The sequence below is a fragment of the Neolamprologus multifasciatus genome, chromosome 19, assembly GCF_963576455.1.
Source record: "Neolamprologus multifasciatus chromosome 19, fNeoMul1.2, whole genome shotgun sequence".
In the NCBI taxonomy this organism is placed as follows: domain Eukaryota; kingdom Metazoa; phylum Chordata; class Actinopteri; order Cichliformes; family Cichlidae; genus Neolamprologus; species Neolamprologus multifasciatus.
This window is the reverse complement of record NC_140457.1, coordinates 28,584,798-28,611,701: the sequence shown is the minus strand read 5'-3', so window position 1 is coordinate 28,611,701 and position 26,904 is coordinate 28,584,798. Positions and strand designations below refer to the sequence as shown.

Here is a 26,904-nt window from a genome sequence, read left to right as displayed (position 1 = left end):
AGAAACCAGCATTGAAATTGTGGGCGTGGACCGGGCGTGAGGCGTACTTCGCGACTGCTCAAACGCATGCGCCACAAAGTCAGGGTTGGTTTCAGTGCAGGGTCAGAGGGAACAGCTGCTGTCACTTCAGAAGGTATGAGTGCCTGAGACAAAGTGCGAATGTAGTTTGGTTTGATTCAGTGGATCTTTTCTATAGACGCGCGCGTGGGGCGCGAAAGTCGTTGTGTTTAACAGCCAAGGCTAAAATTAGCCAGCACTGCAAGTTAGCTCACGCTATAACTCCAACACGACCCTTCATTAGTTGCCAGCTAAGCAGCTCACAACTTGCTCGCTAGCCTTCAGAGAGAGCAGCTAGTGGGAAATGAATGAGCTATTTTGCTGCCCCGCTCCAGTTACCTCTCTGTTCGTCTTGGCGTGCTTAATTTATGGTCATAAGCTAGCTGCTGGCCTGGTGACACAGGCGAAACAACCCGAGACCCAGCTAGTCGTGTGAGCCAGTTATTTGGTGGGAGGGTTAACGCTTAGCTAGTACTCGAGTCTCGTTTTAAACGAAGCCCCTAAACTTATTTTCTATTCCTAGCAGGGAAAGTGTGTGATATGTCTCTGTACGGCATACTATTCACGGCGAGCCTCAACCGCTGTCACAGCCGTTAGCTTACAGAAGCTTCACCTTTTTCATAGCTGAAAACCAAATAATTAGTGGGTGTTTCCTGCAGCTCACTCAGAAAGTGTCCTCAGCGAGGAAGCGGGGTTTTGATTTAGCGACAGATAATTCATTTGAAACAACTGCGTTCACTAACCGTTTTTACAGGTCTCAGTTTAGTTCCGGTGTTGTGCCAAAAAGTGATTGTCTGCCAAAAACTGATTTCCGGTATTTGCCAAAAAGCGATTGCTCATATTTAAAGTGCTATAAGTAACTTGTTGGGCTATAATATGTTAAACATATGTTAAATGCATTCCTTATGGATGACATAAAGTCATCTTGAGCCACAAACAACATTCTTGTAACAAGATAGAAGACGCAATCAGTTTTTGGCAGTGACTTTTATATAACCTTTATTTATGCAGTAAAAAAGTCTCATTAACATTAAAAATGTGTTTTGTAAGAGTAAGTTGCCCAACAGGACAGCAGAAATGGCAGCAAATATTACAATAGTTCAGTAAAAATATTTTAAGTGGGGATAAAGGACCGGATTGGTTATAATGTAAGTACAAGTTGTAAAGATACTTAAAAAACAGATAATTTTTTAATTACATTTTACATACGTAAAGATATTACACATAAAAAATACACAGAAACACTGGAAATCAGTTTTTGGCAGACAATCACTTTTTGGCACAACATCGGTGTTGTGCCAAAAAGTGATTTCCGGTGCTTCTTTGTGTTTATGTCTAAAGTCTTTGGTTCTATTGATACATATTCTGCAGGCAACAGGACTTCAGATGTCGGTTATATTAAAAGTGTTCTACATTATAGTCAATCCAGTACTGTTTTGGCACTTAAATATCTTTATATAACTGTCATGGTATATTTGTTACAATTTCTGTGTTGAAAATGGCATTTTTAATTTCAGTGAGATTTTTAAATTCATGAATAATGGATATATAAAAGTTGCTTTGCCAAAACAGATTGCTGTCAAGAGGTAGAAGCTACAATGTTCTGTCTATCTTCAAATGGTTTGATATTATTCATTAAAACATGCAAATACTGTGAATCACTTTTTGTCACATCACCGGTTTTCTTTCACAGACTTCAGTATTTCTATTACACCAGCAGCGTTTAAGTACGATGTGTATAAAGTGCACATAAAGTTATCTGCTGGACAGAGATTTTCACTGTTGATGTCTGACGTGATGATTATTGATTATATGACTTAATTCAATTCAATTCAATTCAATTTTATTTATATAGCGCCAAATCACAACAAATGTCGCCTCAAGGCGCTTATGTCGCCTGAGGCGACATAAGCGCCTTTACTTTTCCACTTACAGTTGGAAAAGTAAAATTTGGCTGAGAGGCCATACAGGGGTCAAGTCTTGACCCCATAATGCATTCTCTATTGTTTAAGAGTATAGACTGTATATTAAAGATGGCTATGAAAGACCTCGGAAACCAGTTTCTTGACAACTTTATTTATATTTTCATATTTATTACAAGTTTAATTTATAAATATTTTTTTATCCTCATTAGAGACAAAATGTTGAATAAATAGAATCATTAGAGTTGTCCCAATACTATCGTTACAATACCAACATTTTCAATAAGATTTTGACTGCTCCATGCTGCAACAATGGAAGTAATGGCGAAGCAGTCAGAGTTAATTTTCCCACTTATAAGTAAAATTTAACAAATAAGAATTTAAGATCAAGTTTAGAGATTTGATTCATTTTACAAATTTAGATAATATCATTTCAGATGTGGCCGGTGACAAGGGAGGTCTGGGCGACCTGACGTCAGATGAGTGGAAGAAAACGCGTGGATGATTTATCGTTTTAATTATGATCGAGTGGTTGTCAAAAATGTTCGTCCAGCGTGATTCATTCTTGAAGAATGTGACTGATGGTGCCTCTGTTTAGAGTTTTTCACATTAAGCAAATCTCAAAGTTAACTTGATATCTGAGTGTTTCTTAGTGCCAGACTAGTCTGCAGGAACGTCGCTCGCTGAAATCCACTGGAGGTTTTTATAATCCCATTTCTTCATGGTGACAGCAGCACGCCCTTTATCAGCAGCTTTGTTGTACTTGCGTTCACTGCTTTTTGGTCAACTTGTCTTTCTGATAAATTCCTGTTCTCCGACTCTACCTGGTGCTCTATTGGTGGATAAATACACTGATAATGCTCGAGACAATATTTTACTGATTAATTTTTTTGCTTCAATGCTTCATTTAATGCACAGCTCTGTAGTGCTCTGCTGTGAACCCATTGTGAGTGTGAGTATTGCACTGCGACTAAAAATAGAGCTGCAATAGAAAGGTATCTAGGAGCAGCGTGTGAATAAAAAGCATCACATTAAACCCGCTCAGCCCCCAGGGTTTAAACAAAAAGGAACATGACATAATAACAGCGAGATGGAGCCATTATGGGACACATACAGACTATTTAAATAAACAATTTAAATAAAGAGTATTTAAAAATAAAAAACCAGTCTGGATGAAAGACATTCCCTGAATGATGGTGGTGGAAAACCCACTCTAACACACTGGTCTGAAATATTTCACTTGGTTTAGCATCTGTTGACTGCATAATGTGGGACTGACATCCTTTTAATCCCTACCACACCAGTCAGTGCCCTGAGGACGGAGCAAAGAAATGTCCCATCATAGAATGAAACTGAGTACTTAGCACAAGTCTGGACTGATTAGCAGTGACTCTCAGTGGGACAAGTAGACCCGAACCGTGGAAGCTAAATCCCCCCACAGCACTATAGAGTCCTCGCCCTGCAGGTTTAGGCTTTTGCTTGTCATTTGTCACCTGACTTTAGATTTGAAAAACCTAGACTGACCTACCACGTTGATAACACCATCACTTGCATGTCGCAGTTGTTGGCTGTTGGCAGCACGTAGCTCCAGGCTGTCCCGTGTATGTTGAATTGGCCGTTGCAGGATGGCTCCCTCTGTCCTTCTGGTCATGAAGGTCTTTGGACTGTGAAGCTATCAGATTGATAAAATCTCTCTTCTATTGTAATCAATTTGTATTGAATTTGAATTTATTTATTTAAAAGGGGCAGTGCAGTTAAACATAGTTCAAGTGCAAGACATGAGACTGATGTACCGCACAGGTTTATAGCTACTGCTAATTTTCAACAATTGTCCCTTGTTGGGCGTACAATCTAAATAAATACATATTACAATAAAACATACATTTTCATAAAACCAAATTACATCATAAATACAATTACAATTGATAGACAATAATTTAAAATAAAATTAAAATCATCAGATAAAATAACTACAACTTTGGTTTCCCTTTAACCAAACTTTAACCTTCAATGTAAAAGATCTAATGTCTGTAATCAGTTTGATATCGGTTTGAAGTTACACAGACATCAGGCCTTTATAGAAAAAGCTGACTGACCGAATGTAGATCTGCGATATGATATCTTGCAGTTGCCGTTCACCTTACTCCTAGTAACACGATTACTGTCTTGTCTCTGGATGTTTCTATTGAGACACTCTGGGGCCATCCTATTTATACATTTAAAAACTAATTTAAGAAAACACAAATGATTAAAACTCTTAAAACTAAGTAAGTTATATTTCTGTAAAATGTGACAACGATGCCACCGAACCGATTTTTTATCCATTATTTTTAAAGTTTGATTATATAAGGACACCACAGGCTGAAGTGTAGATGGTGCTGCTTGGGTCCAAACTGTCATACAATATGAAAAATGCGAAAATATCATAGAATGCATAAATATCTGAGCTGCTGAAGTGGGTATATAGTGCCGAATTAACTTAAAACAATTCAGATTAGCCTCGACCGTCTTAGAGATCTTCTTTACATGCTTGTCAAATTTAAGATGTGAATCTAAAATTATTCCTAAAAACTTAAAATCTTTGACCACCTCTATTTCTTCGTTCCCTAGGTTGATTTTAAAATCATCAGATGAATTTTGTTTCCTAAGCGAAAAACACATAGAAACAGTTTTTTAAAAAATTCAGTAAAAGATGATTTTGTTCCAGCCATTTTTGGACACCATTCAGATGTACCGTTAAGGTGTCTGCTGCTTCACCAGGTGACTTACATAGACATTACTTTTCACAAAGTAATGTCTATGTAATGGTTCACTGAGGTTCAAGCTTAGCTTAAACTGATTTGTAATGTGTTGATGTGTCGATACTGTGGAGCAGAGTAACGGTGGTTAATGGCGTGCTCTCTCTGTGTCTCAGCCTGGTTGTCCATCCAGCATCATGGGAAAGAAGAGTCGGGTGAAGACTCAGAAGTCAGGCTCAGGAGCCATGGCTGTGGTTTCCCCCAAGGAGATGATGAGCCTGATTGCTGAACTGTTGCAGAGTATGTTTCCATTCAAAGTGCTAAAATAAAAGCATTATGTGCACGTACACCGCTCCATTATTTTGTGAGTACAACAAATATACCAATAAATCAGACTATAATAAGGTAAATTATAATATTTTTGATTTACACACCAGTAAAAGTAGAGAAGAGGTCAGTGAGACTGACCCTAGTTGATGTTAAGTGTTAAATTTTAACAGGCTAAACTATGAGATGCTCATTATGCTCTGGTGGGAGATGAAAAAGTAAAAATGGAGATGCAGTCATAAGCATCATCAGAGCTGCTTTCTACACTGCAATGTTGGGACTTTTGAGGTGCCGTCAAAAGTAAATACATTAGCATACAGACAAGCTGTTTAGCTAATACTAGCTTAGTTGTGTGTTTTGTTCAGCTGCTCTAAGTTAGCTCAGTGCATCATGGTAGATGCAGAAAGTAGCCCTGATCCTGCATCAACAGGCATTAGACCAGTGACTTTCTGCAGGTGTTCAGCAGCCTTCATGTGCTGCTTTCTGCTCTGTGCTTGAGTATTTATTGCTCCTTCTGCTTTCTAAGGTGGCTGTATAGTTGAAGTGTTGACAATGTGTTTTCCCAGAATGCAGCAGTGCAGCAGCCTCTGCTGGTAAAGAGTGGGAGGAGTACCTCCAAATAAGAGGCTTGGTGGAAAGAATCCGCAAAAAGCAAAAGGGTAAGTACACGTATAGTATCATGTTAACACATGATTGAGACTTACCATACCCATCCCATTGGACTAAATAATGTTTGTTTTGTGTGTCTGTGTTCAGGCATGTCCATTGTGTTTGAGGGCAGCAGGGAGGACCACTTCCCTGACCTGATGTCTTGGGCTAAGGAGAATGGGGCCTCCTGTGAGTGCTTCACTGTGGCCAACTTTGGGAAGGAAGGCTATGGCCTGAGGGCCACCAAAGACATCAAGGTTTCTACTCTGATTTTTAGAAAATCTTTTGAAGTTACCTCCTGCTTCACCATCACATGAGCAAACATGGGATATTTGATAGAGGGATAGCTTTTCATACTAGAACTGCCACGAGCTCATTTTGAGTCCCAGAACTCAAAAGTAAAACTTCATAGTGTCTTTTTGAACACTTTCCCTAAAATGTATCAGATCATTTTGGGTTGTGCAATTACAATGTAAAATATTATAATAGAAAGTAATAACTGTTGCAAACCTGTAGGTTTTGCAAAAACTGGGTCTACAAGGGTTCTCTAAAGGAACCAGAGAACTGGTTCCCAGTAGTTCAGTTCCTTGGAATTGTTATTCCGCCCATCAATCCTGGTTATCTGTTCGACTTGCACAAAGGACAGCGCAGTGGTAAAGTGCAACTTGAGCTCTTGGAAAGCCCCGCACAGACAGCATGCTAACGCTAAGCTGGTCAAGAAGCCAGAGCGATGTTAGGCGAGTGAGTGCCGACTGCAGCCCAGGGGTCAGACCATTAACGTCAACAGGTGACAAACTGATGAGCAGTCAGGCTGCAGCCTGCGTTACCAGCTGCTCATGTTTCTAAAGTAGAATCGATTTACTGTTTGTGCTGGTTTTCGTCTTTGTGTTCATACCTAAATACTGAGAGAAAGATGGTTTGTGTCCTCATTAGCATAGAGATTTGTGTTGGTGTGTGAGGCTGTAGGTTTATATTGTTGAGTGGTAATTATGAGCAGCCGGAGATCGAACCATGAAACCAGTCATCACTCTACCTTTAAAGCTATACCACCCGAATCAGCATCGCTCGATTCATATCATTCCCATCCCTATACTGGTTACCCAGTAACGTGTCATATTGACTCACAGCAGCTTTCATATCAAATGTGTCATCTTACAGGGATGGCTAAAGTTAGCACATGGAGATTGATGGATGAACATATAGGAGACTGTAGTTATTACATGGCTGATATTGAACCACATCACAGGCGGTTGACAAATGAGTGGAGAGCTGGCTGCTGGTTCCTGGCTGTGCAGAGCAATGGGAGCGTGTTGTCTGTCCAGAGTGTGGAGAAGGAATCTGAGCAAGTACAGGTGAACTCCAGAGCACAGCAGTAGAGTTACTGGTTCCTTCATCTGGGTGTTGGCTATGCATCCATCATTTTAATGCAAAAGGTGTTTATGGCATCATGGCTTCACATCTTTATGCCACACTTGGTTTGCCTGAAACTACACCCACCTCTGGAAGCTACCAACTGCCCAAATCAGAGCCGTCAGTGGCAGGGAGATGGTGCTGCTTGGATAACTGCAGCAGACACAGATATCCCTGAAAGTAGCAGGTTAGGCCGACCTGTCTGCACCCCACAGGCTGTCAGTACATCAGTGTCAAAGCCATTTAAAAATCAGAAGTTGATAAATACTCTGACCTCTTGGAAGAGGCTGACCGTGTGATCTGTTGTGTTATTTACTGTGTGGTTTACAGGCAGAGGAACTATTCCTGTGGATTCCCAGGAAGATGCTGATGACAGTGGAGTCGGCACAGAACTCGATACTGGGTAAGAAATGAAGTTATTTACAACTCATAGCTCATTCCATGCAGTTACACATTAAGAGGGCATCGCAGCACGCCAGATCTCTTCCTCTGGAAAGTAATCTGCAGAGTCAGCCTGTGGGCTGCTGCAGGACTCGTGCTGGGTCAGTACAACAGGAGAAAACAAACACATTGTTGGACAGGTCCAGCAGTGGAGAGGAGACGTGTCGCAGACACGATGCATGTTTGATTTGCTGCAGTAAAGACTTTTATATAATCTGTAATCAGACGACAGAACAACACAAAGGTTTTTATTAGTCAGGTTTCATTTTTGCCACGTTCATAGATCTTTGTTTTATTTTACTTATTCTAACATCAGTGCACATATGTAGAAATGTATCCTTTTCTAACTAAAGGCCATCAAAGCTCGCGGTGCATTTAAAACACAAGTTATATGCTGTGCCCCTGCAGACACGTGGCACATGTCCGTGTGACAGACTCATGCTGTGGAGTCACTGCAGCCATCGCTGCTGTCAGCAGAGGGAGACGTCAGATTCTCTCTCTTTGTTTTGGTCCTTACTGGTAAACAGCTGTGGAACTGAAGCAGTCTGAAACTGGCTCATTGTTTGAATACACCTTAAACACCACAAACAAGAAGTTGTTGCTCCTTGTATTCACTGGCATCAAACCCACCAAAGCACGTTGCTGGGTGCTGCTCACTGGAGTTGTTGCCACCAGTTCAGCCACAGTTTCCATCAATGCATCAATGTTTAAATCGTTGTTACGGAAGAGAAAGAAATGTAACGAGTTTTAATCTCACGGTAGTTTACTTATATTATTATAAACCTTTAAAAACTGAATAAATAAATGCATAAAAATATGACTTCTGGTCATGTGACCCTGTGACCTCTTTATTGCAGCTCCTTTGTATAGCCAGGATCGGATCCTGCAGGCCATGGGGAATGTGACGCTGGCCCTCCACCTGCTATGTGAGCGAGCCAACCCTGCTTCCTTCTGGCTGCCGTACATCCGCAGTCTTCCTCAGGAATATGACATACCTCTGTACTACCAGCAAGAGGATGTGCAGCTCCTACTGGGCACACAGGCGGTGCAGGATGTCCTCAGCCAGTATAAAAACACTGCACGCCAGTATGCTTACTTCTACAAACTGGTCCAGGTGGGCAGATACACGAAACAAAACACAGGTTGTCAGCAAGTATCGGTGGGCGCTCTGAACATAAGACGTATAAACACCATTAAATCTTAACCTGATATTAAAGCCTGAGGTCTGGTAAATGGTAATGTTTGCTATTTTTTTAATGGAAGGGTGGAGGTTGTAACTGGGTCAACTGGTGGCTTTATTACTGCCAGTTTGACAAAGACTGAAGAGGAATTAATTGTAGGACAACTTTGACCAATCATAGGAATGTGGTCCAATAGAGACGGAGAAGGAATTCTCACTCAGCTGGAGAGAGACTAAATGCCAGTAGTGTTACGTATGTACGTAATGTGTCTGTGATTATGAATATTTTCCTTTTTTCTCATGGTTAAAACTTTATTGTGAAAATGAAGTAATTACTGATTAAGGTTGAGGTGATGCTTGGCTCAGTAGCGACTCTTTGCCAGCCCGGCTCCAGTGATGGGAGGAAGGTTGTTCAGCCAGTACGATGTTGCTGAGAGCTTACTTAACAAAGGATTTCTCAGGTTAAATGAAGATCCAAGTTGGTGAGATGGGTTGCATGTTTTCAGAGGAGCCACAGTATCCAGGGTCACGCACAGGGAGGATGGAGCAGAGTTACTCTGTGGGAGCAGAGTTTGGGAAGCTGCTCTGTATTGTGATGACAAGGAATGGGTATCGTTTAGGTTTTATCTGATACCGGTGCCAAACCGGTACTTTTGAAACGGTGCCGGTGCTTAAACGGTGCTCAAACCGGTGCTTAAAGAATGGAGAACACAAAATTGGTCCAAAAACCTCATGTTCAGCTGTTCTTTTGTAAAAAGATAACAATGTTAGCCTTTTCTGCAGCTATGGGGCATATATGGTATCACTCTTGGCTGGAAGCAGCTTAAACAATGGAAAAAACACAAACTTTGTCCAAAAACCTCTCATGTTTAACTGTTTCCCACTTTTTCTTTGGTCATTTTAGCCTTTTTGTCCAGGGTGAAGGGAGTATCTGCCATCAAACAAGAAGACAGCCACATGTAGCTATGATGGTGTTTGCTAGTTCACCTTACATGCATTAATGTAATAACGTGGTTAGCCTACTCAACGTAAATTACACACGAACAACATTAAACTACTCACGCAGAGAAGAACGGCTGCTGCTGCATCATCATCCTCATCATTTCTGCTACACTGGCAGGGCTAGGGGCCAGGACTCTCCTCTTCGGGTTTTTGGGGGGTGTTGCTAACTCCGGGTCGATAACAGGCACCACACCCGCAGTAGATGTGCTCGGTGTGAGGTCTCGCAGCAAGCTATCAAATACGGCGCATTTCTCGGCTTTTAAAAAAACGCTATGCGTCGCCAGGTGTTTCATCAGATTTGAGGTGTTACCTCCTTTGACAGTATCACAGTATCAGCTTAAAGCACTTGTTGCAGCTGCTGAGTTTGCATCTTTTGCTGTGAAGTACAGCCAGACTTTGACCGCTTCGCCTTGGGCGTTTTTAATCTGTAGCTCTGCTCTAAAAGAACGTACGTACCTGGACCCGCCTACTATCCTCGGAAACGTAAAATGATTGGCTAGAATCTAAAGTGTATCACAGCTCAGGAAAAAAAGCACCAAAATGTGCGCTGCTTTTCGGTCTGGTTACTACCGTTTATGTCAGAACCGGTACCCATCCCTAGTGATGACACATGGAGTCAAAGATTTGCATCCTAGAACTTGAGCACAGCACTTTCAAAGAGACCTCTACTGTAATAACACAAACTTTACAGAAGCTTGAGCTGCAGCTCTGCTTCCTCTCAACTCAAAATGTTCTCAGAGGGTTGAATGAATTTGGCGCTGAATGAGAGCTGCTCCACCCAAAGTGGGATGGGCGGCGTCTCCTCTAGCAAGAGCCAAAAAGAAATGTTCACCTGCTCCGTTTGGGGAGGGGACCCAATTGGACCAGGTGCAGTCTGACATTGTTTTGTATGTCATAGTCGGCGCCCCCTGATGGATGTGACTGGCTGTCATTACTATCTACGGTTATCTACGTTTGGGAATGTGTCCCCCTCCATAACAAGACCGACCCAGTGAACTATGGGAGACCTGTGATGTCCATGATACAGCCCAGTTATCTCATCTATAACAGGGGTTTGAGGTGTGGAGGCCGTAGTACGTTTGTTGAAAGGGGCTGTGACAGGGATGGAGCTCAGAGATAACTGGATGCATAGATAGCTGCAATATCCACTGTCTTTTACTTTGGGGGGGGGGGGCTTTTACCAAGGTGTCCCAGCAAAGTGCCAGTTGAGTCTAGCAGGCTTGTCGTGTTGCTGTCCCCACCATGACCAGGAGAGGGAGGCATTGTGTCAGGATTGACATGGAGAACAAACCCAAACATCTAAAATTAGCAAAGGAGTTCCAGATGGGGCCGAAGCACAGATGGGCTCCTGTCGTCACAGATGAACTACGGATTATGATCTGATATTTCCCCCTCTTTGGAATTCAATTGGCTTATGAGCTTCTAATCAGACTGTGATGGGTGGAGGAGGATTTCTTCATTTTATAAACCAGCACAATCTTCTTTTACAGTTAGGAGAAAGATTCAGTTTGAACTTGTGAAGATCACACACTGGCTTTTTCTGTCCAGTTTAATGTGCCAACAAATTGAGTGAGATGTAGAGAGTGATTATATGATGAAATGTTGCTTAACAGCCTCAGACAACAGATAGTGGGATGCTAATCTGAAAATATGCTAATGCTCCATTATTAATCTCAATCATGGTGAAATGCCAGCTCAGCTTTGATCAGGACTCCTCAGTTCTCTCTGAACTCTTCTTCTTAAGGCAACAAAAGACCACTTTTTCAAACGTTTCTTTGAGGTGTGTGTTAAATTGGATGACATACAGGAAATAGTTCATTTTGCATAACGACGGCAGGTATGAATGAGAGCTATATGTGGCAGATGCACATATAATGGAGTGTCCCTGTTAGAATGACTATTGTTGAGCACAGTGAGGGAGAGATGAAAACTCCTCCACACTGATGAGAGAGACTGATTAAAATCATTAAGAACCACGTCAGAGTAACTAAAGGTTATTGTTTAAGTTGTTAAGTTCAGGGTGAACTTAGTTTGTCACAAACTGCTTCTGTGTTTTACTTTGGTTTCTGTTAAATAATGGCATGAAACTATAAGGTCCAGTGTCATGTGTGCTTGATCTGAGGTTGATCTGCCCAACTGTAGACTCTGGTGAGGACCTGCTGATCTTTTCCTGGCTCAGCAGGTCGTTTACACGGGACAGGTAGGCTTGGACAGCCTTTTTCCATTTAATAAATGAAATCATCATTAAAAAAAAAGAATTTCATATTTACTTAATTGTTTCTTTATTTGACTAAAACGTGTGACAAACTGAGAAGTCAGGAAAGGGGCAGGATATCCCCCCTTGTTCTCCTCCCCTCATACCCAGCAGATGGTAAATGGACTGGTTCTTATGTAGCGCTTTTCTACTCTTTCTGAGCACTCAAAGCGCTGTACACAACTTGTACATTAACCCATTCACACCCATTCGCACAAGCACATCTTTCTAAGTGCTTTCTAAGTAACATTCACACACACATTCATACTCTGATGGATGCATCGGAGAGCAATTTGGGGTTAGTATCTTGCCCAAGGATATTTGGCATGCAGACTGGGGAAGCCAGGGATCGAACCACCAACCTTCCGATCAGTAGATGACCTGCTCTACCACCTGAGCTACAGCCACCCACAGATGGCTGCCCCTCTCTGATCCTGGTTTCTTCCTGTCACCAGGTGCTCGGTCACAGGTGCTGGTCTAATTGTTGGGCTTCTTCCTCTAATGATTTAGGGTTTTTAACTAGGGATGCAACGATACCAATTTTTTCAAACCGATACGATACCGATACTTGGATCTGAGTACTTGCCGATACAGAGTACAAAAACCGATACTTCTACCTTCCACACACACACACACACACACACACACACACACACACACACACACACAAATACAATTAATTGGAAGACAGGTTTTATTATATTCCCTGCCGATAAAAAATTAAATCTTAATAAAAATGACCACAAAAACATTTCAAGTGAAAAATAAGCACTTCTGTTAAATTGCAGAGCCTCCACATTGTAATTTAACAAAATATCACTGAACTATTGGCACTGTCTCGAGCTTTCAGAATAATAAATAAACACTTCTGGTTGGAATAAAATAAATACAAATTAGGTTTGAGAATAAAATAAACTTTTAAATTATTGCAGAGTGTCCATATTGTAAACAAACAAACAAAATAATTATTATTAAATAAATAATAAAATATAAAAAATTATAAAATAAATAATAAATAAAATAATAATTGCCCCCCTAGTGGCCAATCTAAAAAACTACAACAGAAATGACAAGCCACCCTCTGATTAATGAAATAAGTTGGTATCGGTTCATGGTATCGGTTAACTTTTACGAGTGTGAGTACACACACATTTTACAGTATCGGCCCCGATACCCGATACCAGTATCAGTATCGGTGCATCCCTATTTTTAACCCTACAATGCAAAGTGGCTTGAGGCCATAGTTGTGTTGATTTGGTGCTAAATGAAAAATGTATGGTATGGTTTTCTGTGCACTGTAAGGTCAGAGCAACAGTGCACAACTACAGGTCTGTATTAAAAAAGAAAAGGGGGGAAATGCTGGAGCTACTCTGGACTCGACTTTATCAGGAGGAGAGGTTGTGCACGCACGCCTGCCTCGGGGTAAAATAGTGTGTGTGTGGTCACACCATTTCACCCTGCATGCAGTGACACTGATTCATCCCTACAGATGAATTCGGAGAGCCGTACTTGTCAAGTTAAAGAAAGTTCTTCCCAGCCGCTCCTCATAAATCAGCCAGCCTGATAAATTGACCAGTGTTAGCCATTTGCATATACATCAGTCTGAGCGTAGAGCTCAAACGGATATGCTCATAAATACTGTTAGCTGTTAGCTGTTAGCTGCCCAGCTGTTGGTGGTTGTGTTGAAGCATCACCACCTTTATTTTTAGTGGTCACTGCAAGGAAGTACTACATATGTAGGATCACAGTTGTAAGTGTTGAGTTAAATTAAGGTTTAAAAAGATGCTTTTGTTTGCAACGGGAAATTTATATCTGTCACAATCTTTGCTGTTGGTCCTCACACACATGCACACTCCAATTATATCAGTGTGCCTGCGTGTATACATGCTTAGATATGTGTCTGTATGTATAATAGTAAACACACACGTTCCAAGATTTAAGATCGTTCCAGCACATCTCTGATGAAAACTGTTTTCATATCAGCCGTGGAGTATTGTCCCTGCAGTGCTCACCTGGGTTTGTGATAACTCGAAGTGGCATAGAAGCTTTAAATTGATACCACAGGTGTATCTACTAAAAATGTCAGACGAGTTTGAATCTCAGTGACCTCGAGGTCAGAGGTCAAGTTTTCTGAAAATCTCATGAATGCAATAACTGCAGAACAACATAGGACTTTGAAATTGATACCAGGTGTAAATGGCCTGTATTTGTATAGCGCTTTACTAGTCCCTAAGGACCCCAAAGCGCTTTACACTGTACACAATCATCCACCCAGTCACACACACGTTCACACACTGGTGATGGCAGCTACATTGTAGCCACAGCCACCCTGGGGCGCACTGACAGAGGCGAGGCTGCCGGACACTGGCGCCACCGGGCCCTCTGACCACCACCAGTAGACAACGGGTGAAGTATCTTGCCCAAGGACACAACGACTGAGACTGTCCGAGCCGGGGCTCGAATCGGCAACCTTCTGATTACAAGACGAACGCCCAACTCTTGAGCCACGATCGCCCGTGTAGGTGTATCTAAGAGGATGACACCAGTATCTGTGATATTTCCCATGTTTCCCATGTCCTAGGCCTGCTCACCCTCGCCCAATGCTGTATTTGGTGATATGTCAGCAGAGGGTCTCTGACATTAGTTAGTACATATGCACATGCATGTATCCAACACGCGGGGCAGAGGGACGGTGGGGAGAATGTGGGCGGTGTATGTGTTGTGGGGGATGGGGGTTTGGGATTGAGGAAGGTACATTCAGGTCAGTTCAAATCCGATGTGACAAGCTAATTTTCCAGCCCGGTCATCTGAGGAGGAGGAGGGAGTGTGTGTGTGCTGCACGGTGTGCTAGGATGGATCAGATGAGAGGACGCACCTCCATGAGCCGTCCTTGCTCAGTCGTCAAGGAACCAGAGCTGTTGCTCTTTTAGTTATGCTGCAGAGACATTGATGTGTTTGCACCGCTACATCGCAGGGACTTTGTTTCCAAAGACATTTAAGGCCCTAATTATTAAAACTGGCCTTGGATTACACTATAGTTAGGCTGAGGTTTAAAGAACTGGGCCTAGTATTGAGGGTAGTTGTCAGAAAATGAGTGAAACTATGTAATGTTGTCTGCAGTGATGGAATCATGACGGTGTGTGAGGTTGATGTTGATCATCGTGAAAAATGGGAATGTGGTTCAAAACGGAAGTGTTTCATTTAAAGAGAACAAATATTTATGTGACCAAAGGAACAAAGATACAGTTTCATTATTGTCAAGGATTTAAACTGTTTTAATAAGTAAAAATATTTTCAAAAAACATTTCAACGTCTAACCGCTGGATTCTTCTGTATCAGTGCAAAACTGACTGCTTAATAGAGTGGACAGTCACGTAGCTTCCTGGTGGAGCAGGTGACTGTCACAAGGCCTCGATGCCGTGGCCTGGGTTCAGTTTGACCCAGAGACCTTTGCTGTCTCCCCTCACTGTCTCACTGTCTCCCCTCACTGTCCCACCGTCCCACCACACTTTCCTGTTTTAAAATAAATAAAAAATGGTGTTAAAAATGCCCCGAAAGTGTTGACGTAGTGTTTTCAGTATTCAAATGGATATTTTATTGATCACGTTGGACAACAGACCGCAGGGAGCTGAGTCGTGTGATTGGTCCGTTCTTCAGCACCACTGTAAACTGGTAACTGATTAGAATGTGTTACTTTGTAACCTCAAACGGTGTTTCTTTGGACTGTAAGCCACACGGTTACACCGAGGAATCAGCAGAGCCGCCCCTCACTGAGCAGCTGTTTGGTCTTTGAGTTGTTCTTACTCTTTGGCCTTTCGTTTGTATTCCTTCATTTTCATCACAAACTCCACTGAAATGAACGGTTTGCAACTGATGCAGCTGGTGCAGGTGGTGCAGGTGGTGCAGGTGGTGCCTGTGGTGCAGGTGGTGCCTGTGGCTTTGGTGGAGGAATCTGTGGCATCCATGGACACAGACACTTAGACAGGCACTGATTCAAATTACCCAAATTGATGAGACGGACTTACGACGGCTGCTGGCCACACCAAATTAGGCCGACAGAGATATGTGTGGGTCAAGTGTCCACTAAGAGACCACACACTGACACACACACTGACACACACCCCTGTATTGTTTGACAGGCCTCTCAGGCGAAACTACACACACACACAGAGTTTTGTGATCATTTTGTTCTTATTCCCATCGTGTCCCCCTCCCCAGACTCATCCCACTGCCAGCAAGCTGCCCTTGAAGGACGGCTTCACGTTTGATGACTACAGGTCAGTGCGTAGCAGTCGTTGACATGTTTACTTTCTCCAGCCTGTGAATAACAAGCTTCATTACAGCTCTGTTGTGACTGTTACGTACTTACCTTCATTTTGGTGGTAGAGAATCACTCTGCAGTGAGATCCACAGGCAGACCTGTAACATAACTACACTCACAGTCAAGGTGGACATGTTTATAGTAATGGGCTGAATATAGTTAGAATCTTACTGACCATTTGAATTGCTTGACCTAGCTCACATTAAATTTAGAATTACAATCATTAACCTCATATGCATTTCTTTGGGCAATGGGAGGGAGGTCGAGTACCCAGAGAGCACCTACGTATGCAAAGGATCTCCTTGCTGTGAAGCCACAGTCCCAACCACGTGTAACCCTAAACACTACTTCTGGACAATTGTAATGAATTATTATGAGGTTGATTCAAAGTGCTGCAGTGAGAGTCCTGACAGGGACTAGAAAGAGCTTGTTTGTCTCATGTTGGCTTCTGTGTTCATTGGCTCCCTGTTAATCCAAATTTAAAGTGCTGCTCCTCACATACAGGTTCTTGAATAATCAGGCCCCCGTCGTAAAGACCTCACAGTACCATATCAGCCCAGTAGAGCACCGAATGCTGACTTACGTCTGGAGCCGAGGATATTTAAAAGCAGAGCCTTCAGTTTTCAGGCCCCTCTTCTGTGGAACCAGCTTCCAGTTTGGATTCAGGAGACAGACACTATCTCTACTTTCAAGATTAGGCTTCAAACTTTCCTTTTTGCTAAAGCATATAGTTAGGGCTGGACCAGGTGACCCTGAATCCTCCCTTAGGCTGCCGGGGATTCCCATGATGCACTGGGTGTTTTTCTTCTCTCACCCCTGCTCACTCACCATGTGTTTATACACCACTCTGCATTTTTATCATGAGTGATTATTAATCTCTGGCTCTCTTCCACAGCATGTCTTTTGGCCCCGCCCCTCCCTGAGCCTGGTTCTGGTTTCTTCCTGTTAAAAGGGAGTTTTTCCTTCCCACTCCATCCATAGTCTTTGGTTTTTCTGTATTGTTGTAGGGTCTTTACCTTACAATACAAAGCGCCATGAGGTGACTGTTGTTGAGACTTGGCTTCATATAAATAAACTAAAAATAAAAATCAAATCCATCCTGAGATTAATTTAATGTCATATTACTTGTTTTGAGGTTCTCTTCTGCCAATGATCAAAGTGCTTTGTGGCAAATAGGATGGCTGTCACTGAGGATGTAGATCAGGCCAGTTACAGTTAGATCCCAGGTTACTCCTGCATGCTCAAGTTTCCTTGGGTATAGACCCTGAATTGGAGTGTGGATGTATGTGAATGTTAGATCAGGTGTAGACAAACATGTTTGTATAAATGGGGGAATGAGGAGTGTTGTATGTAAATCACTTCAATTCAATTTTATTTATATAGCGCCAAATCACAACAAAAGTCGCCTCAAGGCGCTTCATAGATACAGAGAAAAACCCAACAATCATATGACCCCCTATGAGCAGCACTTTGGTGACAGTGGGAAGGAAAAACTCCCTTTTAACAGGAAGAAACCTCCAGCAGAACCAGGCTCAGGGAGGGGCGGGGCCATCTGCTGTGATTGGTTGGGGTGAGAGAAGGAAGACAGGATAAAGACATGCTGTGGAAGAGAGACAGAGGTTAATAACAGATATGATTCAATGCAGAGAGGTCTGTTAACACATAGTGAGTGAGAAAGGTGACTGAAAAACTCAATGCATCATGGGAATCCCCCGGCAGCCTACATCTATTGCAGCATAACTAAGGGAGGATTCAGGGTCACCTGGTCCAGCCCTAACTATATGCTTTAGCAAAAAGGAAGTAGATTAGACTTGAATTGTTCTAGTGGAGTAGTAAAGCACTATGTGACTGACAGTCTGACTGATCTCCACATTAGAAGAGAAACATGTTGTTTGATTAACAGGTGGGCCGTGTCCTCGGTGATGACCCGTCAGAATCAAATCCCTACTGAGGATGGCAGCCGGGTCACCCTGGCCCTCATTCCTCTCTGGGACATGTGCAACCACACAAATGGACTGGTGAGCGCACACACACACACTTGTGTACTTTCCAGGAAATTGATTCTGTCCACTGGATGTTACCATGCATGTGAAAAGGGAGATGCCATCTCTGAACTGCAGAGCGTCTGTCACCATCATCGATGCTTTAAGTGCAGCTATTCCCCAATTCTGTGTGAACGGTGCTCATAGATCAGTGGCTACGAGCACCACTCTGCATTTAAGCTTTATTGAAGGGTCTCTACCTTAAAATATATAGCATCTCTCGGCAATTAGATTTTATATACATGGAATCAAACTGAATAATCTGCATATTAATGATTACGAAGTTGACCTCAGTCAGTGGTGCTATTTTTGTCATCATGCAAATGTACCGTGGATAAGGTCGGGACAGCTGCAGTCAGCTGAGACTGCAGAGTTACTGAAAACACATCCAGATAAACAGAATCAACTTTCTTACCTGGATGATTGAGGATACATCAACACACTCGTGTTGTAACCTGATTGTTTAAGGTAAATATTCTGACAGGAAACACTCTGTGCTCTTCCCTCATGTGATACAATTAAAGCAGTATGTGGTTTCATTTTCAGCAAGTTGGAGAACTAGAGATGCAGTGTTTAAAGCTTTTCTTTTTTTACATTTAAGCTCATCAAACAAATATTTCCAATATTTGTTTGATGAGTAATATTGGAAAAGATAACCCAAATCAATACTTTACAGTAAAAACTGGAGATTTAAATAATTTTATTGAAGGAAATGTTGTTTAGACCTACCTGGCTTTATATGAAAAAGTGATTGCACCTTAAACATAGTCATTGCTGGTGCCGCCCTCGGCTGCAAAAACTGTAAACAAGTATTTGTGAAAACGAGCAACAGGTCTTTCACATCGCTGGGAAGTAATTTTGACCCACTTTTCTCTGCAGAATCGTTCAAATTCAGACAAACTGTGGGAGGGTTTTGAGGATGAATAAGCTTTCTCGGATCATGCCAAAGCATCTCAGTGTGATTTGAAACGAGACTTTTACTCCAAAACCTTAAATTTGTTCAGTCTTTGTCTGACTGGACATCAGCACGAACCGATGGCCAGCCGTTCTCCTTCAGGATCATCTGGTGTTGAGCAGAATTCATGGCTCCATCAATTACAGCAAGTCGTCCACAAGCAGACCAGACCACCAAAGTAAAGACGATGCACCGCCTGGCCACGCCTACATATTCTGTCCATTAAAAGCTATGAACAGAACGTCCACCACCCTCAGCAAATGAGTCTGACTGCCGACAATATGAAGCTTTGTTAGTGCAGGACCTGAAGTACGTACTCTGGCATAGACCTGCCCAGGTTGGCTGAGAAGTGTGAAAGCGTTTTTTTCTCTTTTCCCCCCTACAGTTGGAGCACACACCCTTCTTAAGTAGGGTAACCACCACCCCCGTCTGCCAAAGGACAAACACATGTAGTATTGCAGAGGAGCCAGGGCAGGCCTGCAACATCCAAAGGCTTCAGGGGTGAATCTCAAACAGTGGCACAGTGGCAGGGCCCTGGGGTGGCTAAGTACGTTAGAGATTTCAGCTCCGTGACGGGCAAGTTGACTCCTCACACTTTGAGGAGATCCTCAAAGTGTTCCTTCCACGGCCCGACTGTATCATCAGTGGAGCGTCCCACTACCACTGTAAACAGTGTGTAAACTCCCCCTCTCGACTTGTCTGAAGTTTGCCAGAATCACTTTGAGGCCAGCTGACATCTTTCCACCGAACTCCTCCCACACCCGAGTGTTGTGGAAAATACTTTCTCATTTCACTGCATATTCAGTCTTTTATTGTCTCTTAATTTTTATTTCTAAGTGAGCTTTTCCTTGAAGGACCTCTGGTTACATCCATCTAGCTCAGGGGTGTCGAACTCCAGGCCTCGAGGGCCGGTGTCCTGCAGGTTTTAGCTCTCACCTTGGGTGAGCTGTGTTGTATCAAGGTTACGTCTAAAACCTGCAGGACACCGGCCCTCGAGGCCTGGAGTTCGACACCTGTGATCTAGCTCATGGGAAGCAACCCAGTAGCATGATGTTAACAGAATCATATTTTACTGAAGTTTTTTTACATCAAACTGAAGGTTTTTCTTTATATTTACCTTTAAATGCAAATTGGCAAACTTCAGTTTTAGTCCCCTGTCCTGCATTTGTCTGTGACCCATAGATTAGCATTAGTGTGTGGTGACAGTGTAACATTACTGCTTGGGAAGCCAGAGTGTGGACTGTGGGACCTCACGTCTCTAAACTGAGATTATTGAGTCAAATATGTTGCAGCTCACTGACATTTGGAGCCACAGCAAAAGCTCTGCCTGGATACATCCTGCTGCAAATCCATGTATGAGGGCTGCGTTGATGACATTACTTTTAAACTTGCAGATCACCACCGGATACAACCTGGAGGATGATCGCTGCGAATGTGTGGCCCTGCAGGACTACAAGGAGAACGAACAGGTGATGAGATCATCACTTTGGTCTTTGTGTCTCATGTCTATGTGCACAAGAAAGCCTCAGTTATAGAAGTTAATTAAGGTGACTGTTTAAGCTTTAAGTTAGACTCAGTACAAACGCTGTGCCTTTTTTATATCGCTGTGCTGCCATTCTATCTTCCATCAGCAGAAATTGTAACCACTTTGGTAACTCTTGTGTAATATTTGAGTTGTTTTCTTGCCACGGTGTAGTGACAGCACCTGAAGTGTGGAAATGAACGCTAACAATATGTGACTGAGAGTTGTCGCCAAGAAGGCGTCTGATGATTGTCAGTGATGCAGCCACAATCCTGTGTGCACATTGTTTCAATATTCAGTATATTTTATGTTATTAAATTCAGTTCAGCACCAATGACAACAACACTTGCTTCAAGGCTCGTTATGTTGTAAGTTAATGACCAGAAAACATAAATGGATGAGCCCATACGAGCACGCGCTCTGCACGTGATCAGTTAGCAGATTTACAGCTGCTCTTTCATGAATCCTTCAAAGGAAAGTTGGAAATGAACCTGTAATTAGCTAAGACAGCTCAGGTCAAGTGACGGCTTAATTACCACCTGAGCTGTCGCTCAATAACAGATGGTTGATCATATTTACGATCGGATCAAGTGCCGTGCTTCAGTCTTCAGCCAATGTCTGTCTGTGTGCTAGCCCTGCGACGCGCCCGTGTGCTAGCCCTGCGACGCGCCCGTGTGCTAGCCCTGCGACGCGCCCGTGTGCTAGCCCTGCGTGCTCGGCCTTTCGCCCTGTGGTAGCTGGAATAGGCTGCAGCCCCCGGCGACCCTGGTGAGGATAAGAAGATGGATGGTTTTTGCCATTTTTATGGCTGAGGGGTGAGCAAACAGGCGGGCAGGCAGCGTGGACACCCAATAGTGTGAATGCAAAAACGAGGCGACATAGTCATCTGACATTCCTGCCGTCTACCAAAAGTCTGGGCGAGTTTGAATCTCGGTGACCTTGAACTCAAAATGTCAGTTTTCTGAATACTCCAGGATGTTGACATGTATAACACAGGTGTTTGTATCATTGTAGCATTCATTAAAGCATTTTGACGCGCTGCTGTTGTGATTTGGGGCAATACAAATGAAACTGACTTAAATTACAAGCAAACAAGTAGCTTAGAAATAAGCTGACTGAAGCAAACATATTTCTAAGGGGTTTTAAAACCAACTTAAGATATACACCACGTTGGATATACTGCGTTCACGCTGCTAGTATGTGTAGATCCTGCTCACTGCGGGCTGGACTCCAAGTATTGTGTAGAATCTGACGACATGCTCTTTCCACAGATCTACATCTTTTATGGCACACGATCCAATGCCGAGTTTGTGATCCACAATGGCTTCTTCTTCCAAGACAACGCCCACGACCGGGTGAAGATCAAGCTCGGTGTTAGTAAAAGCGAACGCCTTTACGCCATGAAGGCTGAAGTTCTGGCGAGAGCCGGCATCCCAGCGTAGGTTCAAGCTGATCAGCAGATCTCTGCACGCTTTAATATGGGTCAAGAAGAGCTGCGGGCTCACTATCAACTCATGCAGATGCACTTCTGTCTTCCAGCAGTAGATATTTCCACCAATTAGGCTCCTCTTTGGTATAATTAAAGCACATAATGTAAATGTTGCAGCCCCCCCCCCCCACCAAGTTTCAATTTACTATCCAGCCCAACACTTTCATCACCAAGAAGCTTAATCAGTTTATCATTAGCTTAATTTTATGCAGCATTTTTAATCAGACGCCTTTAATCTCTTATTGATGACAGCCTGAATCTCCAAAGTGGAAATGAAGTGAAACCATCCACGTTGTTGCCGGGGTGATACGCTCGTCGATGGTTTTCGAAGGGACGAGTCGCAGATTTTGTGTTGGACCTCGGTGACGTGTGGCGTCGCTGCTGTCATCACTCTTTTTCCTACAACATGAAGATCAGTGAGCGGGTATTTTAAGTGGCAATAACAACCTTTAAACACGCTGCAGGGCGCAGACTGGAGCTTCCTGTGCTGGCTGCACGCCTGCTTCTGCAGCGCTGGACGAAGGGATAATTTAATAGGAAGAGTGGGGAGGCAGCTGTAATGCATTTGTTGGTTGTAATAATGCTGACCCTGTGCTGCTCTGATCGCCACATCGATCACTTTGCCGAGGCAGGGAAATATTGTCACTTAAGGTCTAATATATCCCGTGTTTTCTGGCCTCCTGCTGACTTTCACATCCACAGGAATACTGGGAATTGCAGTTATTAACATTATTGTTCAGAGGCCGATGGAAAAATGAGATCTGCGAGTACGAGGTGTCAGGCTTGCAGGCTCACATGTGGACATCCGTTAGTTTTTTAAAGGAGCCTGTTCTACTTTCCCCTTTCTGTCAAACTGTGTTCAACGGTGGTCTGTGTTAAACATGAGCGAGGTCAGTGTGAAGCCACCAAGGGTTCAGGTTGCTGTAAATACTCAGTTTATCCCTGAGGTGGTCCCCTCGGGGGCTCAACAACAGGTAGCCCAGCCCACCTGTTGGTGGAAACCTTTGGTTTACGTTTGTCTCAAAGGGGGGGAGGAGCTAACAGACAGGGGATGAAGTAAAGGCTGCATCAATACATCAGTATCAGAGTGTCAGACTATGAGATACAAATCTTTAGCTGTGCACTCCCGAGTCTGAACGAGCCACTGCTGGTCATTTTTACGTAAGCTGTCTCACCAGCTGCGTCTGCAGAGCGCTCTCTTTCAACGAGGCGTTCATGGACAGGCAGAAACATCAGACAGGCTGGCTCTGTGGTCGGCACTATTAGGACAGCTTCAGATGTTCAGATGGATATTTGTCTGAAGTGTCAAAGCATCAGGAGATGGTTAGCCGAGGTTAATTCTGATCATGTGTGAACATGAAACGCACGACTTATGGTTTTCAAATTGATGCCATAAGTGTGTCGAAGTTTCCTGAGAGGGAGTTAAAACCACCGGTGAGTCTGCTGGACGCTCCGTGGTCCCGCTGTGTTTGTTCACTTCTGTGTTGGTTTTATGTTTTCAGCCCAACATGGTGCTGCTTCATTCACTGTCTTGTTAATGACACTGATTTGGATGAGATCTCAGTGCCTCTCACTACACCATCCAGGTCATGTTCTTGTAGTTGAGGTTGTTTCATACAGGAACTTATAGATATATATGCATTTTTAACATTAATTAAAAACTCTTAATGAATTAATTTGCTGGTTAAATTGTGGAAAATAAGAATCAGGATTCTTGTTTTTGGTATCTTGTGCTGTGGAAGCTGTCCCGTATCCTGGGAAGCTAATGGCACATTCCCAAACTGGTGAACTGTTGCTTTAAGAACGTGTGTGCAGAGCTGTGGTGTTGGTTCAATAACTCTTTATTCTGTCATCTTTCAGCTCCTATGTTTTTGCCCTTCACTGCAACGAACCCCCAATTTCAGCCCAGCTCCTCGCCTTCCTCAGAGTCTTCTGCATGACGGAGGGTAAGGCGCCGCCCAAAGTGAGATCTCTGGTTCAAGTTGAGATGAACCCAGATGACCTTTGACCTTTGGAGCCTGCCTCTTACTTCTGTGCTCCTGCATACACTAACATGTGTGTCATTTCAGATGAACTGAAGTACTACCTGCTGGGAGAGCGTGCCATCAATAAGATCTTCACCCTGGGCAACAGCGAGTTCCCTGTGAGCTGGGAGAACGAGATCAAGCTGTGGACATTCCTCGAGACTCGGGCTGCTCTTCTACTCAAGACATACAAGACCACGTCAGAGGTCAGCGTGGTGTTTCGGTTAAAGCTTCTCCGTGTTTCAAAGGCAGAAATATTTCCTGAGCAGTCTTCTGACGTGACTTACACGCCTGTTAAAGTGTATTTTTATTCTCCTGTTTTTCAGGAGGACCGCTCCATGCTGGAGAAGCCTGATCTGTCTCTTCATTCCCGCATGGCGATCCAACTGCGCCTGGCAGAGAAGCAGATCCTAGAGAAGGCGCTGGCTTGTGGCCGAGCCAAACGTCTGTGTTTCCAGAAAAAGCTGGAGGAGGGGGCGTCGCTGCCTTGTTATGAGGAGAGTGATATCGCTTTGCTGGAGAATACTGAAGCGGATGCTAAACTTCCAGTTATCCTGCATAAGGTGGAGGAAGGCCAGGAGATCCAGGTGGATGAGGACAGTCCTCTGCTGAATGGGATGAAGGTGGTGTACGGGACTAATGCCGAGGATGGAGAACGAGATCAGGACGATGATGTCAGCACGGATGTTGACTCTGCTTTGGCCTCGATGGGAGGTTCGAGCCAAAGGGAAGAAGCGAACCTAAGTGCCAGTCGAACTGAAGACGAAGCCAAAGAGAACTCTGTTTAAATGATTCCAGTTACTGCCACACTCCACGCTGTTTATTTATTTTTGTGTCTCTTCAAGGACTCAGAAAAATAGCTGAAAAAAGAAATTGAATTAAAAGTCATGGAACTTGTGTGTGTGTTCATCTAGTGTGGCTTTGTTAGTGCTCGACGGCCTTCCAGGCTTCTATGCAGGAGATATTTTATTACACTGGAGTTTTAGTTACCTTTGAAACACAGGTGTAAACTGAAAGTGCATGTGAGAACACACCTCGAGGCCACTGCTGATTCGGCACCGTTTAAAATCGAACAGGTTCTGGAAAAGGAGGAAAAGGTTTTAGCTGAATATCTCTGCAAAGCCCAAATCTCCCCGTGATGAATGTGTTGGTTTGTGTGTGCACCACTCTGTCCGCAGAATGCTCTGCAGCTGAGTCACAGCTGTTCACAATAACACGCTCAGTTTTGCATTGGAATATTATTTAGCATTTTAAGAAGTAACTAAGTAATCTGTAGCTGCACTGATTAGGAGTAGTTGTAGCTACAGTGAGACTACATGATGAAGCCGTACAGCAGCAGCGAGACGGAGGGAACGCCTTCGGAAGCTTTTTCTTCACCCGCCTTAAAAATGTGCTCGTCCAATCACTGACGTGTGACGCGTGGAAACGAAGAAGTGTCGTTCTCTAGGTCGGCATTGATTGAAGGAGTGGCCTCAGTAACTGTGTCTGCGCTGGTCACGACTGAAAGCCTGACCGGCCTGCAGTGTAACAGTGTGGACGTCGGGCTCACCCCACCGGTGATCTCAAGCTGACTGAACGTGCAGCTCTGCAGATCTTACAGGAGGCAGACCGAGGCCTCAGAACCTGTTTGACTGAATCGTTCTGGACAAACGCTGCACCAAAGATGTTGGACGTTACGTAGGAACTTCTTTGCATCAAGCTCTGGCAATTGTATCTTATTTTCAACATGTCTTCCTCATTTCTTGGTTCCTATTAAAGATTAAAGCACAGACAGTTTTTCTCAGTCATTTCTTTGGAAGTGCAAACAGCGCTGTTATAGTTGCAGACTAAACAGCTGGTCAGTGTTTACCACAGAATTGGATTGAAGAGAGACCAACAGGACACGCCCACTTTGTTAAAGAAATACACGCTACTGCAAAGAGTTTTGAACAATAGTGGCTCCTCTCTGATCCAGAGTAGCCTCAGGTTAAAGTCAGCAGAGCTAAAGAGAGGATCAGCCTGACTCTGGAGAAACAGACCAATGAGCAAATTTCAAAAAGCAAAGGCACCATTCTTTCTGAAAGCTGAAGTAACCCTGCAAAATATGCATTCATATACTCGGGGATCCCACCCAAGTTTATATTTAGCAAACACAGTTAAGGGAGCAGATGATGTGTGCCGCCGTCATCCTGGGAGGCTTTGTGCCGTTAAAGCCTAAATAAATTCAAACCTCATCATTAAAGATGTTCTTTATATGATCAAAGATAACCATGACACTCACGCCCATGATGGATATATGTAACCTGCTGACCTGCTGTATCTGAAGGGTTTGAGCTCCACTGTGTACATGCACTACAGTTGGTATGTTGTGAGCCTGCGAGACAATGAGCAGCAGACCCTTTGAAATGTGTTGATTGGGCATTTCCAGCTTTTTTTCCTGAGTCACTCATCCTGTCAGCTCAACAGAAGTCTGGATTTAGAGGACGGGCGTAGCCGTCATGATGCCCACTGGTTGGGGAACTCCGCCTTTGGAGTTCTTTAGCTTTACATTTGTTTCCATCATGATTTTCTAGAAACTGAAGTGAAAGTGTTG

The 26,904-nt window shown here is 43.4% G+C and overlaps 1 protein-coding gene across 1 annotated transcript; it reads left to right on the top strand.

Annotated features, from left to right (window-relative positions):
* On the top strand, positions 1-26,108 carry setd3 (SET domain containing 3, actin histidine methyltransferase). The gene is made up of 13 exons (XM_085143563.1): positions 1-133; positions 4,894-5,017; positions 5,611-5,703; positions 5,801-5,949; positions 7,433-7,505; positions 8,401-8,657; positions 16,198-16,256; positions 18,204-18,318; positions 20,692-20,766; positions 22,091-22,257; positions 24,169-24,254; positions 24,378-24,538; positions 24,659-26,108. Exons 2-13 carry the CDS (start codon positions 4,915-4,917, stop codon positions 25,118-25,120), a joined length of 1,800 nt encoding a protein of 599 aa, XP_084999689.1. The 5' UTR covers positions 1-133; positions 4,894-4,914; the 3' UTR covers positions 25,121-26,108.
* Positions 26,109-26,904: the final 796 nt, after the last annotated feature.

Bases quoted from the DNA above. Each gene is read 5' to 3' on its own strand.
- setd3 (XM_085143563.1), top strand. From the start codon at position 4,915: ATGGGAAAGAAGAGTCGGGTGAAGACTCAGAAGTCAGGCTCAGGAGCC. The intron at 5,018-5,610 runs GTATGTTTCCAT...GTGTTTTCCCAG, and splicing joins GATTGCTGAACTGTTGCAGA to AATGCAGCAGTGCAGCAGCC. The intron at 5,704-5,800 runs GTAAGTACACGT...GTCTGTGTTCAG, and splicing joins AATCCGCAAAAAGCAAAAGG to GCATGTCCATTGTGTTTGAG.